We start from the raw sequence: 22,891 nt of genomic DNA, 5'->3' as shown, positions 1-22,891 counted from the left end.
CCAGTGGTTATGAAGAAGATTTTTTACCAAAAATGCCTTTTTTGGTGCTAATTTGCATATTTCAACAATATCAAAAATTAATAAAAAGAGTTTCTCAAAATCATATATTTTATCCACACAACAAATATCAAATAAGTAAGTACTGCAGTTCTCAAGATATTTGAGTGGACGGACACCTCACAAACGGACATACATACATACATACATACATGGTACATACTGACAGTGCACGCCGGACAGATACCCATCCCAATAGCTTCTATAGACTATAATAAACAAGAGTTAATTACATTCTAATTAAAGTAAACAAGACTTGCTTAAATCAAGATTTTCGTCATAAAAAAACAGCATATCTGTCAGGTTATAAAGAATCTTAAGCTGGTTATCATCCTATTAACCAAGCACATTTTAACTTTCAAATTAACATTGTAAGTAAGTTCTGTTGAATAAGTTGAGACTGTACATACTCAGAGAAAGCACACTGAAGAGACAAATGTTTGAAACTTAAGAAGTTCAAGGTCATCAAAAGCATCATGTAACACTTTCATTGCACTGTTTACACAGATTGCATAATTGCTATAAATAGCACATGAGGAATCTTACAGCCCAGCTTTACCATAAAAACCCTATCACTTTGACCACTCTTTTAATTGACCACTCTATTTTTTTCCTCAAAAAGTAATTTTATTTTATCCTTACCAAGTCAACCATAATGGGAAATTAGAACTTTTCTATCTCTATTTATTTGACCACCCTTTCATGACAAACTACAGTATTTTGAACAATTTCTTTTAGATAACATACAGGGAACAATAAATGACGGTTCAGAATATGTCAAAGTTGGGATTCAGGAAAGTGGCCTTTACATGTTTTAATCCTCCAAGATGGTAGGCATTTCACTATGAACTGTCAAAGAAAGTTGAACTTTCTGATAATTCAACACTAAAATTATATTGGCTTTGATGATTTCCTAATTAATTCAATTATTTAAAATCATGTTAATTATTTTTTTCTGGGTGAATTGATAGGGTTTATACAGTACAAGAATTACATACAATATAAGTCAAGTTTTGATCAAAAATGACAAAAAAAATTTCCTTAAAAATACAGATTTGCATATTTCATCACGATTTGAACAAATCTAAGTTGGGTTGTCCCTAAGGACCTGTATACCAAATAACAAGCTGTCTGACAAGCGGTTATGAAGAAGAAGATTTTTTACAAAAAACGCCTTTTTTGGCATTAATTTGCCTATTTTCAACAATATCAAAAAATTACAAAAAATAGTTTCTCAAAATCATATTTTTCATCTACACAACAAATATCAAATCAGTAAGTACTGCGGTTCTCAAGATATCTGAGTGGACGGACGCCTCACAAACGGACATACATACATACATACATACATACATACAGACTGACGACGGACGCCGGACGGATACCCATCCCAATAGCTTCTATAGACTATAGTCTATAGTAGCTAATAATATTTCTTACGACAAATACAATGTTATTGGCAGCTTTATCAGCAGGAACGACAACATATCTGTCATGGATATCATTCAAACACTTAACAGCATCAGGATCTTTAAATATACAGAATAGGGTCTTCTGCAAACATGGTAGTCGACCAATACGGCCACGCACTATTTTCCTCACAGATTTGACCCATTCTGACAGTGTGTCCAGCTCTACATCCTCCCTTTTAGCCCATTTTCTGGCATATTCTTCAACAGAGTCCATAATGATCTTAAAATTGTGGTTCCAGCTGATCCTGCTGGGTTCTCTGAACTTGGGTCCACAAGATAATATCTTACGAAGGTGATGATGTTCAACCAAGTTCAGATCACCAGTGATGACATGGCCAACTGGAGTATATTTGAAGGGAGATGTAGAGCAGTCACAGGATGTTGGTGCTTGAAGGAATTCATCAGTTTTTAAGTGCCGCAATGCCTTATTGTAATTGAATATTTTATTTGAGATTGTCTTGGTGTATTGATATGACAGAATAGGTACAGACTGGTTCTTAAAGTATACAGGTATAGTTGATGTAACCTTTTTGTTGTGAAGTATATTGCTGATATTACAGTACAGTTACCAATGATTTTGACGATGAGATACAGCTGGATATTGATACACTACCTAATTAGGTTTGTCAGTTTGCTCTTGAATTTACCCTTTTAGTGGTCAACTTTTACAACTTTGCGCCAACATCAGACAGACTAAAACAGCAGGTGACGCAGCAAGATGTCTGTAAACTAATTTACTATGTAGTATGTTTATATCTTTACAGCAGCTATCAGTTTCAATGGTGACACACACAGAGACTGGTTGCCAAGTTTTACAAGCAGTTCAAATTCACGGAGAGGTGGTAAAAGAACGAAGTTACTGCAAATTTAGACTCAGAGGACAATGTTCTTTGTAGTTGAATATCAATAAAGTTCATGACTTCAAAAATAATAGAGTGATGTGTAAAATGAACGAACTTTACTTTGGTTATCAACAAATGAATGACACCACATTGCTCAATATGAGCTGACATCGGGGCCTACTTCAGTACGAAGTGAACTTGGGGGTTTCAGGCTATTTCATGAACGTCATTTGTTTTCTATATTGACAAGATTGTAGCGACAAGCGATAAAAACATTGCAACATTGTAAGAGTGTTTATCTTTTCTAGTTGATCTGACGTTTTTATTAAACACAAAAAAAACTAAAACTAACAACCCAAGGTCTTTGTGTCAGCAACTTTCTAGCCTAAAAAAACTAAGACAACAGTTTTCTATATTGACAAGATTGTAGCGATAAAAACCTTGCAACATTGTAAGAGTGTTTCTTATTTCTAGTTGATCCGACGTTTTCATTTAACAGAAAAAAAAATAAAACTAACAACCGAAGGGCTTTGGGTCAGCAACTTCTAGTCTAAAAAAACTCAGACAAGTGTTTTGTCGAACGAAGAAATAATTCAAAACTAAACATTTCTCTTCAACTCAAATCTAACCAAAATCTAAAAGTAGTACAAAATGGATCACACAAAAAAGAAGTAAATTGTGCAATGGGACGTGTACTTATTTTTCAAATTTTACTTGAAGTAGAGACCTGAATGGGTTATATTTAATTGTCTCTAGTACTATAATCGATGGTAGTGGCAATAGTTGCTAAATCTAGCAATGTTATATTTTCATTTGGCCTGTGTGTGTCACCATTGAAACTGATAGCTGCTGTAAAGATATAAACATACTACATAGTAAATTAGTTTACAGACATCTTGCTGCGTCACCTGCTGTTTTAGTCTGTCTGATGTTGGCGCAAAGTTGTAAAAGTTGACCACTAAAAGGGTAAATTCAAGAGCAAACTGACAAACCTAATTAGGTAGTGTATCAATATCCAGCTGTATCTCATCGTCAAAATCATTGGTAACTGTACTGTAATAGCATCAATGCCTTTGTTAGTAAATGGAAGATGTATGAAATGACGATGATCATCAGTCGATAGTTCAGCACAAACAGGTTTGTGTAGTCTGTATAGTGCAATATCAGCAATAATACTGACCAGTCTGTACGGTTGTTTGTTCAGATCTATCAAAGACAATCCATGCAATGGCATGCAACCTTCTCAAGTCCTTGATGGAAAGAGCAAATAATGAAGTACGAATGTGATGGAGACCTAAAGGCTTCTGTAATAAAAGAAGCAGTTCATGAAATTTGTCATGGCAGTTGAAGGTAGATGTATCCAATTTAGGCCGATGGTAACGCCTATGTCCATGACTAAGTCTTCTACAGACAGAAGACTCAAATAGGCCCATCACATTCACTTAAAACAACCAGGACTTGAGAGATTGCCTATATCTTTGATGTAGTCATTACAACCATAAGGCATTGCGGTACCTAACTGTCTAATCCAGTGGTATTCTCTCTGTCTATGGAATGGTGAACTAAGTGTGGGGCTGTTGGTTGGATGGTATATTTTTCAAGAATAGGGACACGCATAGACAAAGTGGAGTGATCGTCCTGGTTAAAATGCTTATAAAGTTGCACATCCAAAGATTGATTCACTCCACTGCGATGTCCGTTCATTCTAGATCGTAAGCTGTTTCCTGTTTCACCAACATAAATGAGCCCACACAAAGAACACTCAATTCCATAGATTACGTTTTTGGTAGTGCAATTCAGAGGTTCCAGACATTTGGTAGAATAGGTCTTCCCTGTCAAACTACTACTGAACTGTTCTGTAGTGATGAGCATACTACAAGTTTTGCAGTTTTTAATACCACACTTTGTAATGGAACCTGTATAATCACAAGTTGGAGATGACTTCAAACAGTCCGTCAGTAGCAATTTGTATGGTTTAATTGCCCGGTAGCTTTTCCATTGCTGTGATAAAATTGCCCTCTGATTGCACGTATAGGAAATTTCCCCAACCTTCTTCAAAGTCATATGAAGATTTACCCTGTAAATTAATAGACTTTGTATTATCTACCAAAAAAACATGAATATCACTGAAGAAATAATAACGTACTTAAATATATTATTGAATTAACATACAAACACTGAACATTGAAACTTTTTTGATTTTGTGGCTAAATGTAATTTTTTTCTTATGATTGTAAAGAAATGTTTATCATTAATGTACAAATGGTGTATAGAGCTTAGACTCCGTAATGAACTTTGTAAAATGAACAATTAATTTATGCACACTGATGATGATTGATTCAGTCCCATGCCTTTGAGAAATCAACTGTCTTCATTTATGATTCAAATCACTAACTAAAATGTTAACTTGCCCCTGATTAGTAAACTTGGCCACAAAAACCGCAATCACTACGTTGAAACTTGCCATGGCTGTTGTGTTGTCGATTATGCTTTGCAGTCAGTACGTGTGTGTGGCTTTGCACCATAAACAACAGCCCAGGACAGGCTTGCCCACTAGAGGGCGCTCAAATAAAGCCCCCTAGCTTTCTTACCGGACTCTACCAACTGGTGGTTCTACCCTGATTTTAAAAGCTGAACATCATGCAATACTTTTGTAGCTCTGATTTTTTGACAGTTTTATTTTTTCTAAAATAAAGTTTTCTGAATAAATCCATCAATTATCAAAGAGATTTTAACTGATGGCCTAGAGTTTTGTAACCACTTTAACCCTTTGAGCACCAAAGTCAAAACAATTACAAGTCAATCAACAATTACCGAAAAATTCATAAAAATTGGTAAAATGTTACACTAATATTTTGGTGGGGAAAATTTTAGCACTCAAAGGTGTTAACTACGATAACACCATGCAACTGTGTTACAGCACTCACGTGCCAGATACCAGAACACACAGCAGAACTTAAGAATTGAAATAGCTTTTTGGCTTGGTGTTTAATTTTTCCTTCACAATATTCTACATGTAATCAGGAGAATAAAGCCTAAAGGAAACTTTGCAGAGCATGTTCATTTTACTACTGAGTAGTACTAACAGTAATAGTAGTATTAACATAGTTTAATTGGCGTGGCATTGTTTTCTTGGGATGGTTCATCATAGTGATCGCTTCAACCCCGGGTAGGACTGCTTTTCAGTGTTGCTGGCAGGCATTTAACTCCTCACACCTCATACACTTTATTGTGCCAGTTGCCTTCTGTAATTTTAAAGATACCTTCTGTCTGCCAAACCACTTGGCAAACCTCAAACCTGGTCGTCTCTTCGACAATTAGGTATACGTCTCTTTCAAAGACATTGCTATTGGTGATGACTTTGGGATGTGCCTGCCCGGCAGCAGTTCCAAACTTGTCATCAAGGGTTAAGCCTCATATCAGAGATGAAAATCTCCAAGGTATGATGTTCGTAACTCTGGAACCGGACCAAACAGATGCATAAACACGCCACGAAATTTCAACTTAACAGATTGAATTCAAAGGTGTAATGCCTTATGACATTGATTAATTAACCCATGATGTACTGACAGGAGCCTGGGAACGGCTTTATATTGTATATTGGTGGGATTGTCCTGCTCACCTGCTGTAGAGATTTTTATAATTTTTTAGTCAAAATGGTGGTTTAATTCTAGAGCATTCTGAGACAGACACTGATACAATTTCAAGTCTCCCAAGTACCAACTCAGTTTTTTTTCCATACCTTCCCCAGCATACCCTCAAACTGTTGTCAAATTTTTGAAATTTGAGCTCATAATCTCAAAGCCAAATTCAACACTTGTGTCAAAGTGTGAACTAGTGAGTACAAAAAAAAGAATAATATGATAAAAACTGACCCCTAAAACTGAAATTACCAGTTTCAGGTGTGATGTGTCTGTGTGTGTGATGTGTGTGGACACAGGGACAGACACTGTTGTAGGCTTGATGTCTAAACTAGAACTGATTACTTTATTGTCTAATAGTAAAGACTGTAACATATCACGTCATGGATGATTAATCTCTGGAATGTGATTGTCAAGTCAGTATATTGACTCAAGGATGTTTACTTGATGGAAGTGAACAGATGTGAGATAGTGTTGAAACACTACATCCCTCCTTTAATTAAAATTGGATTATTTGTGATAGTTCCAAAATGTTGAATGATCGGATGTTGATGTGTTGACCGCTAATCCTCGTCGCCAATGTGATGTGTGGACACAGGGACAGACGCTGGTGCTAGCTTGATGACTAAACTAGAACTAGTTACTTTATTGTCGAAGAGTGAAGACTGTATATATCATGTCATGGATGCTTAATCTGAGGAATGTGATTGCCAAGTCGGTTTATTGACTCAAGGGTGTTTACTTGATGGAAGTGAACAGATGTGAGATACTGTTGAAACACTACATCAGGTAGGTCTGTAGCCTCAGCCTCATGGCTTGAAACAAGTTGGATGCAGTATCTTTTCAAGCCATGTGGTATCTTTTTTGGCTTGTTCCCATCTTTGTGTATACTTTGAGCGATTCATAGGAAGTTTTGTCATCTGCCACCTATAGAAAGAGGGAAAAAATTGTAATCTTGAGTTATCTCCCATTGGTCATCATTTATCATAACAATAATAGGTGCATTTGTGTAACATGTCCATCTCAACATATTTCCCGGTATCCTCCAGTATTCTCTAAACTCAACCCATTAAACAATCAACAGTAAACAACAGTCATTAGTGTAGATATTGGCAGATAAATTCAACATTTTCACCATCATAATAAATTTCCTGCCATTTCAAACACTTGTAACAGATAAATAAGGAAAACAACAAAATGTGGGTTGTCTAGTATCATGCATCCAATAAAATGAAATCATATTCGTACTGAAAAGATTTGAACATACAGATGCACAAAATTCAGCTTTTGCATACTTTTTGATGGGGCACTATTTTACAACTGTATCCATTTATTATTTACCTTGTTTTCCTTGTTAAAAGTTGTAGGTGTACACATGCAGTTCTAATAGCCTCCATTTCTTTCAGTGAAAAAATATTGTGGTGGACGGGACTCCGCTCAGGATCAGATAATATCTGGTAACGTGGCTTCGATCCAACCAAGAGAAATCCCGCTCCCCAACTCTTCCACACACACGTTGTTCTAGAGGTCCTGTCCGGCTACACCACTGGGTAAATACCCAGAAAAACGCCCCGGGTAGAAATAGCGACTACAACCAACGTCCTAAGCTAAATAACATAAGGATCTTGTGATCGCTGAACTCCGGACTGGCTACCACAGCAAGGAAAGGTTGAAATTAACTAAAACTCGACAGAGCTGAGCGACAACGATACGGCTAGTTTTCAATCGGATTCGAACCCACAACATACGGCATCAGTCGCCTAGCTGAGAGGCCACAGACAGAACCACTCGGCTAAATCTCAACTCCCAAAAAAGAGTGGTTCTCGACACTACGCCATGGAAAGTTCTTCTCTTTGAAAGCATGCTAACATTCCACAAATCACGTGACTCCTATCGCACTTCTGATTGGCCACAATCCCCCTGTCCAGCAGGTAAGGAAACCCGTCACTCACGGCCGACAAGTGACGAAGTGAAGCCGAAATGAAGCGATGTACCGATCACGTATCACATTAGCATTTCCATAACAATATGCTTAAATCAACAAAATAGCCCTATCTTGGAATGTTCAGGTAGAGAAATGTTGAATACAATAGGTTAAATTTCTAGAAAATTTCCTCAAGTGGTTCTGCTGTAACAAACACCGTCAATCTCGGATAGTTCGTACTATATTTACATTCTGCCAGGTGTCAGCATACTGACCTCGCTTTCCTTCTGCTTTGGTTCTGTAAATGACGTCATATTTAAAGAAAGCCCTCTTTAAAGGGTCTATACACTCGGCATAATTGATCTTAATCCACCTCACATGAACTGGTGACTAAGGACTGGCATTTAAACTCTGTAATATTGTTGACAAGGGAGCAGGAGTCTAGTAATTAACAAAATTAGCATAATATACTTACTCTCCTTTTTCACGCCTGATGGCAAACCTCTTGCCGTTGCAACTTTCTTAAACTCTTTGACAACTTCTTGATTTTCTGCAAAATCTGCCATATGACTTGCACCTGTATGTGATAAATGGCAGTTTAGATTTCCTAACTGTACGAAACGAACTCCAGTTGCATAATTACTCAAAGCAACATGTGTAAGGCTCTTGTATAGCCAGCATAATATTCATCTCAAGAACCATCATCAGTATAATTCCTTTTAATGCCTGAATTTTGACATCTGACATTTGGGTAACTGCAATATGAATGAATTTAAGCAAAAACAGCAGAGTTAAAATTATGAAATTTCTTAATTTTTGCACCCAGTGAGTGAATTTTTGTTTCAATTGTGACCAATACAAGGCATTGTAAATTATAATGTTAGAGCATTTTGTACAAGGGCAGAAATGAAATGTGAAACTGGTGCAATTCGATTGGCTTTTTGCCATAGTACTTCTAAGGCAATGTCATCGCTAATGACAAGTGTCTACTTGAAAAAGGTGTTTGAAATATAGCAGCATGAACATAATCAAAAGTTAAATTCACACCCATACAAGCCCATTACACATAAAAAAAAATGCTATAATCAAACATTTGGTACATACCAAAAATTAAATGATAGAAGTAAAGATAGGAAGGGGACTGCCGCTAATTTCAAGCCCTGAATAATGACTGTTTACTGTACACAATCAGACTCCCCTATATATCAGGGCATTTAGAAAACAATATATTTATTTTGGCAGGTTAACTTTAAGACTTTGACAATTGACAGAATATTACAATTTTGAAGAGTCTAATTTCGAAAATCACATTTTTAATAAGTCAATATTTATTACTTACCAGTCCACTCAATCTGAGTCCCATTTCAGTGGAGATGGCTAATGAAGGCTCACAATTTTTTGCCAATGATAACCATTTCTTTGTCTGAAATGTTAAAAAGACAATTAGATATAGTTGTGCACACATTAATACATGTAATTATCTAGTTGATGTTGGACACACATTAACAAACAAGTATCCAGTTATCAGTCATTGCTGCCCAGTCTCCTGATAACATAATTGGTAGTTATAATCAAAATTGAATATATTTAATAAGAGTCGAATATAAAACAATATAAGGTGGCATAAACATATAAGCCAAGTACAATGACATGTGCACAGTATAATTGATGTGTCCAAGGGATAATGTCACTCATTTTTGCTATTATTTTGATTGCTTTAGTTGATTTGACAAATTACGCATTTTGTGTGGGTCACAGAAATATAGGCTCACCCTCTGGTTGATACTCACAGCTCAACTCACACCTTTTACATGGACATAATACATTGATTACTTCCATCATTCCATTTTTGGTATGTACAAATATTTGCATGGGTGTGAGTTGAACATTTGATCAGAATTGGTACATACTATATCTGTACCATGAAACTTCTTGTACAGATATAAAGTCTGGATACTTATATGCTATATAAATTTGGTAAGTGCTAAAAACGATAGAGATATAAAGTCTTGTATTTATAAGTTATGTAAAACTTTACTTGATGCAGGCTAAAAAAAACTGGTGTCAAGTTCATAGCTAGCTTCAATTAAGTAAACAAATATCCAGCTTTTGAATGTAATGCTCAAAGCAGGAGTCTATCATAAAGAATCTAATTAACTCATGTTTCAAAATTGTGGAAGTTGGCAAGCACATTTTTGAGGACAGACAAAATATTGTCCAAAATACAAGAATGCTTATTTCACAATAATTGGAGTTCCTTATATTTCCCAAAGACACCCTAGAACTTGCAATTCAAATATCAATGAACACCACACATCTGTAACCAAGGGAGAGCATGGTCCTTTAAAATATGCATCTTGGGATTGACTGTCTCTCTTGGGAACTTGCTTCAGAATGAAGTCATTAAGCCCTCTACATGCTTTCCTGAAAATATAGCCAGGCAAGTTTTTGAAGAGAATATTATTGTATGACCATTTCACTTCTAAATTTAATAAATCATAAACTAAAATTAAAACACATGAAATTTCGTGTCGGTTTGATTTTCTTTTTTATGTACCTATATATAGTATGTGCCTCAAAATTGGTTTTCTCGTTCTGCATCTGCGTGAAATTGTATTCTTCTGTGTAAGCATTTCACAAAAATAAACCATGTAAAAAATGTAAGATATTTGACCATACTTTTAACAGTATGGAAGATAAAGTCCCTATTTAATTCATTGATTTCCTCTTCAGTGGGCAAGAAATATGTGCTAGGTACTTTCAGAATATCATCCTTGGGTTTGCCATCTGGCAAGTTATTACCTAACACTCATTTCTGTATTCCAACATTCAAAAACCAATGGAGACTTTTTTGCTGTTTGTCTGAGGTCATACCTGTTGGGGTTATAGTCAAATCTAAATTGTCCCCAATGATTTCAAAAGGAATATCTTTTCCAGCTGCAGGGGAATGTTTTGCAAAACGATTCAAATAATTGAAAGTTCGGCATTGAGAAGCAGATGTATAGAAGGCACGACATGGAGAAAAACTGACAGAATTGACCTTTTGTTTGATGAAATAGGAAGACGGAGCTCTGACCTGCGTGACTGATTCCTTAAAATCACATGCTGCTATGTGACTCAAAACTGTCACATTACCTTTGCTCTCTGCAAAGCTGTTAAAGGTGAAATATTCATTGACAGCACCATTATTACAAAAGGGTAGAATATCTAATGGAGGAGCAGAGCATTATTGTTACTGCATAGCACACTGGTAGAGGGAAAGAAGGCATTCTATTGATGTTACCATTACCACTCTGTGATGAACAAGATGAAACCATGTCATTCATTGCACTTTCATAATCAGTTAACACTAATGATGGAGGACATTGTGTTTCACTGGTACCATGTACCATCACTGTTAGCTAATTGTGCTAGGTGAGAATTGCACATTGTGTCCGTGGTACGTATCATCACAGTCAACTGACATAGGTGTTTGAAGGCATGACACTTCAAACAATACCACTTTTGACACAGTTAATGTCATTATCTCTAAGTTCTGCATCACTTTGGTGAATCAAGTCCAGTGTTTCTTTGTCAAGAAATGATACTGGTGATTTGTTCACATGTGTTTCAGTCGTACAAAGTTCTGATGCCAAATTGGACAAGACTGCCTCAGCCCCTTTCATATTTTCAATGCGGATTGACTGGTTTGGTAAACCCCTCAATCAACTGTGTATGTTTCTTCAAAACTTGCCTTTTTTTCTTGTAGTTGCTACCTGCAGAGACACAACAATCAATTTCATTCATAATAGTCACAATCTGCAAAAAAGGAATTAAAGATCAATATTGCCTTACTGGACACATTTTCATAACAATGTAAAGAACACAAATGAATGTTGGTATAATGCTCCCATAACAAAGAAATGTACCATAAAGATGCAGCTGGTGATAAAAAGAACTGATTCTTTTTTTCAAAAAATAACTGTATTATTAAAAGGTGTGTGACTTCATTACATGATGAAATATGACCTAAAACTAGTCCAATAATCATTTCCATTCAAGGTAATACATTATCAGGTCCATGGGACATTTGTGATTTACAAATTTAAGTAGGACCATCCTGAAGCACTGATAGTTAGTGGTGGTACCAGGTGTCCGCAATGGGTAAGCGTACCCTGCTAGCATGCTACACCCATCAGGATTGGTCCCAAAATTGTCTAAATATTGTATGAAATGACACAGGATATGAATCGATCGTAATAAGTCAAAGCAAGGAACACTGTCGCTAATCATTTGAGTGGCCGCGTTGTCATATTTGGCCACAATGTCGTCATATCGACCGTAGAACTTTTTGAAAGTCCTCACGAGTCTTTTTGGTGTGTACCCTTATAGAACAGGAATGCCTGTCAGTACCATGTGAAATGAGTATGCACATGGCTAGTTGGCATGGCTAAATGCATGTGCATAGGGAATAGGCAGTTAGGCAGTCCACATTCATTTCAGAAACATGTGGGTAACATGTGTATAGGCCGAAATATTTAAATGAGCTAGCCATCACATACATGTGAACGAATGGTTATACATGTGAACGAATGGTTATTTTGAATCCACTCACATGTATGTGAATGAATGGTTATTTTGAATCCATTCACCATGCATCATGAAAAGTACTTATTTGACACTGGATTTTACTTTAACTGATGTTGCTGTGATGAATTTGGTAGACACTGTTTCATTTGCATGTTTGCCAGCCAAGATGTAAGCAAACATCAATAAGTGAAATCAAATTCCAGTGAAATCAAGTACTTTTACACAGGCTCTTTCAGTGAAGCATATGATATAATTGGTTGGAGATGTAATTTAACCATATTTGGCCTAAAACTAAGACTGGCCAAACAGAGTTAAAAGCAACTCAGACTCACCTGAACACAGCAAACACAAGCAGACTCACCTTTCCAAACATTCTAAATAAAAAGCACAAATATTACTGTAAGTCTGATGACAAATTTAATAAATTTTTGGTTTCAACAAATTCCACAGACAAAGTGAAAGTGATTTAGTCCAAGATAAGTTTTTAATAGAGTTCATTTAGCTCTGGCCAAGTCTCGTCTTTCATGTCCTATTTTGTTTTGAAATTTGACATTGAAGACTTCTTCAGGTAAGTCATGATTATATTTGCCGAATTTCTCTTGGGCCTTGGCTGACATGCACACTGAAATGAAAGAGAAAGAAGAGAACGAACTTAGCAACATTTATTAAGACAACAAATTTACAATATAGTTTTAGAACATGAGTGTGATTTGTTACGTAGCCACATAGAAGAATTTATTACATGCATCTTTGCGAGTACAAAACTAACACATTGAAAGTGTAACATATCCAGAAATGTATTGGGCTTGTGTACGATGTATTGACTTGACTAGTTGCCACAGCTACTAGTCCGATTAATTTATGTACTCATTACAGACTCGTCACATCATTATGTGACGTTTCTGGATGTGTAAACGTCTTTTTAATGGTTTCTTAATTAGTTAAGTGTCTTTTAATTGTTGTGTTTACGTTTAATTATAGTAGCGAGTAGCGCACTGTCCTTGGTACATGCACTTAAGAGGTCAGTAGACATATCCGATAACATGACTGGACTGCATTCCAATGCGTCTCTTTGTCTTAGAGTGTGTAGTCATTTATCACTTCTTCTGACAGTTGTTTTTGCCAACGTGGCAGTATTAGTATGAAGATGATATCAAGTAGGGATATTAATATACAGATTAGGCAATCATAATGAGCAAGATACTGTATGTCATTGGCTTAAGGCTTTGTTCGTGTGCAAAAGTAGTTTCTGATTGGCAGAGAAGTCATACTTAAGCCAGTATTTTGTGTGATTTTGTTGAGTTAGCATCGGGCGCTACTCCACGCACAGGGGAAGGATGCTGTTATGCCCAGCAGTAGTAGCAGAGATCTCTAAGCTCTGGACTTAGAGTTTTGTAAGCAGATAGACGGAGTTGCTGATAGAACGGAGTTGCTGTATGTGCACGGCGGCAAGGCTTGCAGATATCCTGAGCAGCTGCTGACTTAGCCTCGAGGGGCTTCAGCATTGATCCAGCGGCTAGTGTGCCGACAGCCAACCCCACTGAGACCAGGTTCCTGTTAAGCGAGCGGAGGGGTAAGTCCAGTTAAGGACTTGGTTAATGGCTGTATGCTGCTCGTTCCTGTTTCCAGAGTGTCACCTATAAACTCTGGTGTTGCTGCTCTAGCCTTGCTAGACTGTCTTAACAGAAAGACAGTTCGTTCCAGTACTCCGTAGCTGTCAAATAGTTCCAGTGGGCATACTTGGCATTCCAGACATTCATTCCCTGCTGAGTGGAGCTACGTACGATCCTGAGTAAAGTATGCAGAGAGTTTAGAGAGCAGAGAGTTTAGCAGTAAAGCTGTTGCTTTAGTTCCAGTAAGCTGTTGCTGTAGTTCCTGTTGAATGCTGTATTTAACCATTAAAGAATATAAGCCGAATGGCAGAGAGCTGTAATACACGACTCCCAGTGTTTTATTGGCCTGGGTTGGGCCGTTAACCCCAGCAGAACTTCGCCGGCAGGTACCATTAAGTCAGAAACCCTTACGGGGCCTCTAAGCAGTGTAGTATTACTCAGGCCGGCTACCACTTTCCTGTTAAGATATACTCACTGTGTAAAGCCCTGTACGAACCCGACTCACGACACAAAGGCCAGAAAGAGAAAAAGTTGTCGCATTGGTGGCAGCGGTGGGATGACAGAGTAACACTGGGTGAAAAAGAAATTGATGCAGACAAAAGAAAGGGTTAACTGAGGTCACATGCAGACATATGAGTGATGGCTACGGCAGTTGAAATTGAGCAGTCTGATAAAACTGAGGAGGTCATTACGTTCACTGGAGGTGAACAGGACCGGCCCCAAGGCAAGGTCAACAGTCCAATTGCAGAACGTCAGATCACAGGGGAAACTACAGCACAGTGGAAGGCTGTAGTAGGCGAAAGTGGATATGACACGTTAGCTTTTGGTGCGACTGGGGGCAGAATGAGCAAAAAAACTACAGAAAGGGGAGAAATAAAAGGCCCTGACTATCGTTTCCCTGGCAGCAGTTTTTCAGGCAGTGCTCTAGGCACAAGCACCCCTAATGTGGGGCCATGGTTAAATGTAGGAAACCGGCTACAAAGCGAGAATGAGTATGGAATGCAGTCTCCATACCGACCGGAAAACAGTTTCCTGAGACAGAACAGAGAGGGCGCACTTGAGGGCAGAAATCACTATATGTCTGGGGCTAGACCGAAGGAAGGCAGTGACTATCTAAGATTACCGAATCTTAGGAGGGGGTCACCAGGGAGACCCCTGGCTGAGCTGTATGAAAACAAAGGAGCCTATGAAGGTAGCTACAGAGAGGGCGCTTTTCCTGCTGGAAATGCAGATAGCTACATGTCCTCCTTTGCCAGACTGAATGCCCGTCTTGATCCAGTGATGGGGCGACAAAGTAGCCCAGGTCAGGGAGAGAGCAGTCAATATAGAGGACCTTACTGCCTGGGGGAAGGGGAAGTCGACAAGATAGGATTCCTCAGAATCCAGTAAGGGGAGCCAGGCTGGAAAAGCTGGCTGTGATGCCTGACAAATATGATGGCCGCAGTTCCTGGCGTGACTACTATTGTCACTTTACCCACTGTGCAACAATTAACAGATGGAATGCAGTGGAAAAGGGTCATTTCTTGGCAGCTTCCCTGAGAGGCCGTGCCCAGAACATGCTTCCCCGTATTTATGGCTTACCTGAGGAGATGGAGTATGATGAATTAGTGGCCATATTGGAAGCACGCTTTGGTTCTTTTGGCAAAGCTGAGTTACGTTTAACCCAGCTGAAATGCAGAAAGCGGATGAAAGATGAGACGCTTGCAAATCTAGGACAAGCTATCCTAGATTTGACTGAGCAAGCTTATCCTGAACTTGACCAAATAGCCATTGACAAGTTGGCTAGGCAGTATTTTTCCAATGCAATCCCTGATGCAGAAATTCGTGCAGACTTATTCAGACAGCGGCCCAGAACACTCGATGCAGCAATACGAATTGCTATCATACTGAGTCGTTCCTGCATTCTGAAGCTGGACGGATGAAACGACGCCAACATATCAGACAGGTTGGCATCGATGATGATCTGTATGATGATGCAGTAGAGATTGCAGACTCCTATGATCAACACACCAGCTTGCCAACCCAGTCAGAGTTCACTGAACTCATGGCAGCTGTCAATGCGATCAAAGAGGAGATGAAAAGAGATAAAGCTGAGCGACAAAAGAAGAAAGGACCGATAAAGTGTTTCGGATGTGGGGAAGTAGGCCATATAAAGCGCAACTGCCCAAAGGCTGACACCTCGGGAAACACGCAAGGACGAGTGTTGGGACCGACGCTCGGTCGACAACAGACAACCGGTCCCAACCAGCGACGACAAAATAGAGAATGACAAGAAACCTGACATGGAAGCCCAGCATGTGTTGCAGTTAAATGACGTGAAAGTACAGAGAAGACGGCCGCAGTTTTACGTCTTGCTGAAATCCATGGTGTAGCTGCTTGTTCGTTTGTCGACACTTGATCGGAGTTGACCCTCCTCTCTCCTGATGTCTACAACTCGATACCAGCTGCACAGAAACCTGCCCTGTTGCCACCTACAATCAGGGCGTTGCAGGCTGATGGGAAAACACCTTTACCTGTGCATGGAGAGGCCGACTTCCAGATCAAAGTTGAGCCGAATAAGACAACAATTAGAGTTGTTGTGGCAGAGATCAGTGAGGGAGTAATACTTGGCAATGACTACATCCTGGCTGCACCTGCTGATGAGATCAGAACACATAGTCTAACTATGGGTTTCCATGAGGGGAATGTACCCCTACTTGACCGTACAGGTAGACACCTGTGCGCTCGAGTTGTGGTAGCAGAGACAATGGCTGTTAAAGCTGGACATGAGATGGTCATACCTGGACATCTGTCCCGACCTATCGGCGTGAACCCCATGGCCTTGGTTGAACCGACCAAGCGCAACCCGCTGTCAGCCGAAGGTGTCCTGGTAGGACGTGTACTCGTTGATGTCACCAATAACACTGTTCCTGTCCGTGTTATGAACGTAGGCGAAACGACCCACATAATGCAGAAGGGGACCACCATAGCACTTGCTAGTGGTGTGGACAGCGAGGTCAAACCCAGCCAACGACCTGTTGAGACCAGTCAACCTGAGACAGGTAAACCGACCACACCTGTACCTGACCACCTGCAGGCCTTATGGGAGGAGAGTGTCAATGAACTTGGCACAGAATGCGGAGAGAAAATTGCCCAGTTTCTATCGAAATGGGAGGATATTTTCTCAAAAGACAAGCTGGACTTTGGACGCACCAGTCTGACTAAACATCACATTGAGACCGGTAACCACCAACCCATCCGTCAGCAGCCCCGCCGACAATCGCCATGGTCGCGGGAGGAGACCAGACGTCTCATACACGACATGTTGGAGAAAGATGTGATCGAAAAGTCCAATAGTCCTTGGGCAGCGCCGGTCGTTTTAGTCAAGAAACGAGATGGCAGCACATGTTTCTGCGTTGACTATCGCCACCTGAACGATATAACGGTGAAAGACGCATATGCCATACCCAGAATTGAAGACAGTATAAATGCGCTTGCTGGTGCTAAGTGGTTTAGCACATTAGATCTAACAAGCGGTTACTGGCAAGTTGAGCTGGACGGTGATGCACAGGAGAAGTCTGCATTCACCACCTGGAGTGGGCTATACCAATGGAAGGTCAAGCCATTTGGTTTATGCAATGCCCTAGGCACATTCCAGAGACTGATTGAGTCCGTATTATCAGGATTACAATGGGAAATTCTCCTGCTGTATGTTGATGATAAAGCGGTGTTTGCTGATTCCATTGACCAGATGTTGGAGAGATTAGATATAGTATTTCCACACCTGAGGGAATATGGCTGAAATTGAAGCCGAACAAGTGAAGTTGTTCCAGCAAAAGGTAAACTACATTTGGCATAGAGTATCAGCCGGAAGAGACGAGACCAGCCCTGATAAAACAGATGCAGTGCAGAACTGGCCGACCCCTAAAAATGTCCATGAGGTGCGGAGTTTACCCGGTCACACTAGCACACAGGTGGTAGCAGAAAGAGCAATCAGTCTAGTTCCAGAATGGACAACAACACAATTACGTCAATTACAGCTTGATGATCCTGATATTGGCCCGATCATTAAACACAAAGAGCTGAGTGCAGGCCCACCAGATTGGAAGAAAATATCACCACAATCATTGGCAACCAAAGCATATTGGGGCCAATGGAAGCAGCTTGAACTGAGAGATGGAGTGCTGTATCGCAGATATGAGTCTGTCGATGGAAACACCTGTGAATGGCAGCTACTTTTGCCATCAACACTCCGGCAAGCAGTGTTTGCAGAGCTACACTCCGCAAGGACCGCCGCCCACTTTGGCGTGTTCAAAACCAAGGAGAAAATAAAGCAGCGGTATTATTGGTATGGTCTGACAGCCAATATCAAATCCATGATACGACAGTGTGATGTTTGTGCTGCACGAAAACACCAAGTAAGACACGGCGTGCACCATTACAACAATATATTGTTGGCGTGCCGATGGAGAGAGTGGCCTTTGACATCATAGGTCCATTTCCAGAGACTGAACGTGGAAACAAATGGGCACTAGTCATAGGTGACTATTTTACAAAGTGGGTAGAAGCCTATGCTATCCCAAACCAGGAAGCCACAACTGTTGCAGCAAAACTCACCAATGAGTTTGTAAGCCGTTTTGGAGTGCCCAGGCAACTCCACTCTGACCAAGGCAGGAATTTTGAGTCTGCCGTGATAGCTGAGGTATGTCGACTTTTGGGCGTTGACAAGACGAGAACGACGCCATACAATCCAAAATCTGACGGCTTCATTGAACGATACATGAAAACCCTAGCCCATACTGTGTCAGTACTAGTGGATCCTGATCAATCGAACTGGGAGGTGATACCTTATGCTATGATGGCATACAGAAGTTCACCCCGGGAGAGTACTGGCGAGACACCGAATATGATGATGCTGGGCAGACAGGTAGATTTACCTGTGGACTTGATGGTCGAACCTCTACCGACCAGCTCGACCGAGCGTACTGATTATGCTTGCAGCTGAGAGAGAAATTACAAGCAGCACATCGCAGAGCTAGAATTGCATTGCAGAAAAGTGCAATTGCCCAGAAACGACATTATGAACGGGGCAGCATGGAAGTGAATTGACAACTGGTCAATTTGTATGGCTGCGTGCTGAAACCTGCAAGAGAGGAAAATCCAAGAAATTAACAGCAAATCGATGGGAAGGACCGTTCTTGATTATTGACAAACTTTCTGACGTCACTTTCCATATTCAGCGGAGTCAGCACTCAAAACAAAGGTAGTGCATTACGACCGACTAAAACCCTATGAGGGGACTTAAGCAGGACCAGAGACAACCCGATGGCGAGAAATCTGCCTCACCTGAGCTGATAGACAATACAATGCCAAAATACAGCCATCTTGGTGACACTGAAACATTCCTAGTAGTGTGTCCTTAGATGACCTTTACCAGGCAGAGGACACCGATGTACACATCGACTTTGACCCTGATCATACTAAGAAAGAAATCCATCAGTATGCAACAAGGAGAGACAGGAGGGCGCCTGATCGCTATTGCGACTGGTACTATGCCTCCGACTAAACCGGACTGACACCCAGCTGTGACCTTATTTCACCCCAGAAGTTACTATAGTGAAATAGGACACAAACCAAACCAACTAACCAGATTGATGACGAACTGATGACAGACTTTGAACTTCTGTGAGTAGACTTTAATTGTTTGATGATAGATAGTGCACTTAAAGTATACCTATGACAATGTTGTCATGTGTGACAAAAAGAACCAGCTGGCCAGAATTCTGATTCTGGTAGATGTCACCATGGCAATGACAGGGATTTTTCATCTGATACTTGACTTCCTGCCATCTGAAGTCATGGTTGAACGAGCGTGTGGACGACAGTTTTTATTCAAGTTGATGTTGCTGAGCTGACAACATGCCCAAACCTCGGTTCTCATGTAGGCAGTGTGGCCTGTGTTTTCGTGACTGGAGAAAACTGAGAAAGCATGAGTCGATCTGTAAACGAGACCGGAGAGAGGGTGGACGCCATAAGAGATGCACTGAGTGTGACCAGGGGACTCAATGGGCGAGTCGGAGAGGCCTGGATGTGCATCATAGGCGTGCCCATGGCAACAGGCAGCCGAGGCACACGGTGGGTAATGCTGGGCGGAGTGGAGTGTTGAACGGTAGCAAGCAGCCTAATGTAGATAGCAGAGCTGTGAAATCAAAGACGGCAGTGGTGAGGGACAGCAAAGCTATGGAGGCTGAGAAAATACACTCCAGTGGACAGACCAGCGGTGTAAAAGTCACCCCAGGGAAATCCCAGGCTGAAGTTGAGAGACCTGGGTGTGGGGGTGAGTCTGATACGGTGTGCTCGACAACTTGTTGCGGAGAGAGGTCATCTGAGGACAAAGCAGTGTTTGGCAGTGCAGAGCGGAGACGAGAGTATAAGCTGATCTCCATGGAGACGAGTGGCCCCGATCCGAGGACATGTAATGGCGATACAGAAATGCCTGACGCGGCCTCAGTTGCCGGTAGTAGATTCACTTCCCCGAAAGAGAGTCTACTGCAGCTGACTCCGGACCTGGTAGAAAGAGTGACTGAAGTACAAGAGTAATTGTACCGTACAACGCACTTTTCATCTGCGTCGACCAAACCATAACTCAAGGGATTCACCGGCTCCTTCTACCAAGTAAAGTATTAGATTTTCAACCCTGGCATAGAAGTAGGTAATCGCCGTTTGACTTCATTTAGAAACTTTTTGCCGTGAACAGTTGTACGTTGAACATTTTGACCTCGCGTGAACTTTCCCAGCTGAGAGGGATTCGTCGATATTTATCGTGATGGGCTTTTGTGTGTGAGCCTGGAAGAGTCACGATCGTGTATTCCGCGTTGAACATTATGTTTTCGGACAATTGTTTTGTATTGTTTTGTTTTGTTTTATTTTGAACTTTTATTGGACCGTATCTAGTGGACATTTAAGACTTTTGAGTGTTTGAGTTTTGTTTTTGTATTACGGTTAACAATGTGTAGTGAAAGTATTTGATACTGATAGACTGGCTTTTAAATTTTAGCGGACATATGTTTCATTGATGTATTGCCCCATGTATGAAAGTTCCAACGGGAGTTATGCTAACAAAAGAGCATCGCGATGTTGCACACTGTAATAAATATCATTTCTAACCACCACTCAGCTATGTACAATCTACGATGATCATTTTCTGTTGACAAAATAATTTTCTTTTTTCTCTTCAGGATTTTATATTTTTCACAATTTTCTCTTGTTCCACTCCTCTCAGAACGTCGACTTTAGAAGCTCTATATCGCGCGATGCTCTTTTGTTAGCAAGGCTGGTTTTCGCCCGAGTGCTCATGGGTTGAATGACATTAACAATGGCGGCGGTTACGAATGCTTCCCTCGCATAGAGAGAGAAAATTAGGCTTTGCGTAAGTTTACAAGCGCGGCTGGGCACATCGTGTACCCGGCGAGGTGGGTGTGCTTGATAACGAAGATCAATGCAAGTTTGGATTCAAAATCGGCTGTTTTTGGCGGATAAACTGCCCGCCGTGTTTCTGCAGGTGGACCAGCGGTTCTTTCTATATCAGTCTGCAGGGCTGTGGGGGGAGGCCGTGTAACGCCGGTAACACACATCCCTGCTATGCAGAGCTACCTACGATCTAGTTTTGTTTGTTTTTTTAATATTTTCATTTCGCCTAATTTTTTCCATACCCCAGAAAATTGAAACCGAGCGAGAAATTCATCTGAAAATGTTTATTGAGCCAATTTTGCAATGTGAATAAAAACAGGCATAACTCATTATCTGATTGACTTCGAGTATGGGTGGAGGCTCACATCTTCACGATCGCCAGCAAGTGCACAGTGAAGTCAATGCACCAACATTTTGTCCATAGTCTGAAGTCACACATAGCAATGTATTCGATACTTGGCGCTACGTATTGGTGTTACCTCCTTGAGGTAAAATGTATTCGGAATCAAAATTTCTACCTCTTGAGCTCTTGAGCTTTATAAGAGTATTTTATAAATATGCATTTCAAATACTTACCGGATGAATGGAAAATTATCGTCAACCGGCGACTTGCTATCTCGGTCACTGCATCCAACCACGGTCCCTATGTGATCCAACACTGTCGCGGGGGAAATACACTTTACCTTCATGCCTACTGAAACATTACTCCTTAGACATAACTCACTTGCTGTTTGACTGAAAATTTGTCGTCGCTGGGGGTAGAAATGACCAAGAAATCAGCCATAATTCGTAAAATTTAGCTGAAGGTCTGAACGAACTGTTAGCCGTTACTTCAAAAAACTCTGCGCAGTCTCATTTGAGAGATGCAATGTGATATCCGACAAGTCAAAAGGTCAAGGGTCGTGATCGTCGCAAAATTTTGACATTTCGTGTACGCGTAAACTTATCTTTTAGATATTTATAATAAACAAAATATGACTTAATATGAAGAGATCAGTTAAAATACGGAAGTCAAACACACTAAGTGAACACCGTTGCAATACTGATCTGCCTTGTTAAATTCCAGCGTACTCATTTACGGGACCCTTCCAGTCGTATTCTGTTGCGTCCCGGCCACTCCATTGAAAACCATGGTCCCCTCAAGTCACGACATCGTTACTGTCAGAACCGTTAGTCCATCCGGCTCGATTTTTGTACGGTTGGGGAATAAAACAGTACCCGTACTGCGTCTCCATTAAGTTTTATGTAAGTTGTAGTCGCGAAGAAAGTTTTACAATGGCAGATGCAGAACCATCGCAAGTGTGTTCGTCGTTGTGACATGGTA

General features: G+C 40.3%; 1 protein-coding gene and 1 long non-coding RNA gene across 2 annotated transcripts in view; one reads left to right on the top strand and one right to left on the bottom strand.

Annotated features, from left to right (window-relative positions):
- The window catches only part of LOC139126440 (uncharacterized), a 178,358-nt gene that overhangs the window by 71,596 nt on the left and 83,871 nt on the right, over positions 1 to 22,891 (bottom strand). The window lies entirely within an intron of this gene.
- Positions 19,603 to 20,697, top strand: LOC139126167 (uncharacterized). The gene is made up of 2 exons (XM_070692216.1): positions 19,603 to 19,782; positions 20,043 to 20,697. Exons 1-2 carry the CDS (start codon positions 19,763 to 19,765, stop codon positions 20,695 to 20,697), a joined length of 675 nt encoding a protein of 224 aa, XP_070548317.1. The 5' UTR covers positions 19,603 to 19,762.

The sequence above is a fragment of the Ptychodera flava genome (genome assembly GCF_041260155.1).
Source record: "Ptychodera flava strain L36383 chromosome 3 unlocalized genomic scaffold, AS_Pfla_20210202 Scaffold_27__1_contigs__length_13241970_pilon, whole genome shotgun sequence".
Classification (NCBI taxonomy): Eukaryota; Metazoa; Hemichordata; class Enteropneusta; family Ptychoderidae; genus Ptychodera; species Ptychodera flava.
The sequence above is the reverse complement of the archived record's forward strand: the minus strand, read 5'-3'. Positions and strand labels throughout refer to the sequence as shown.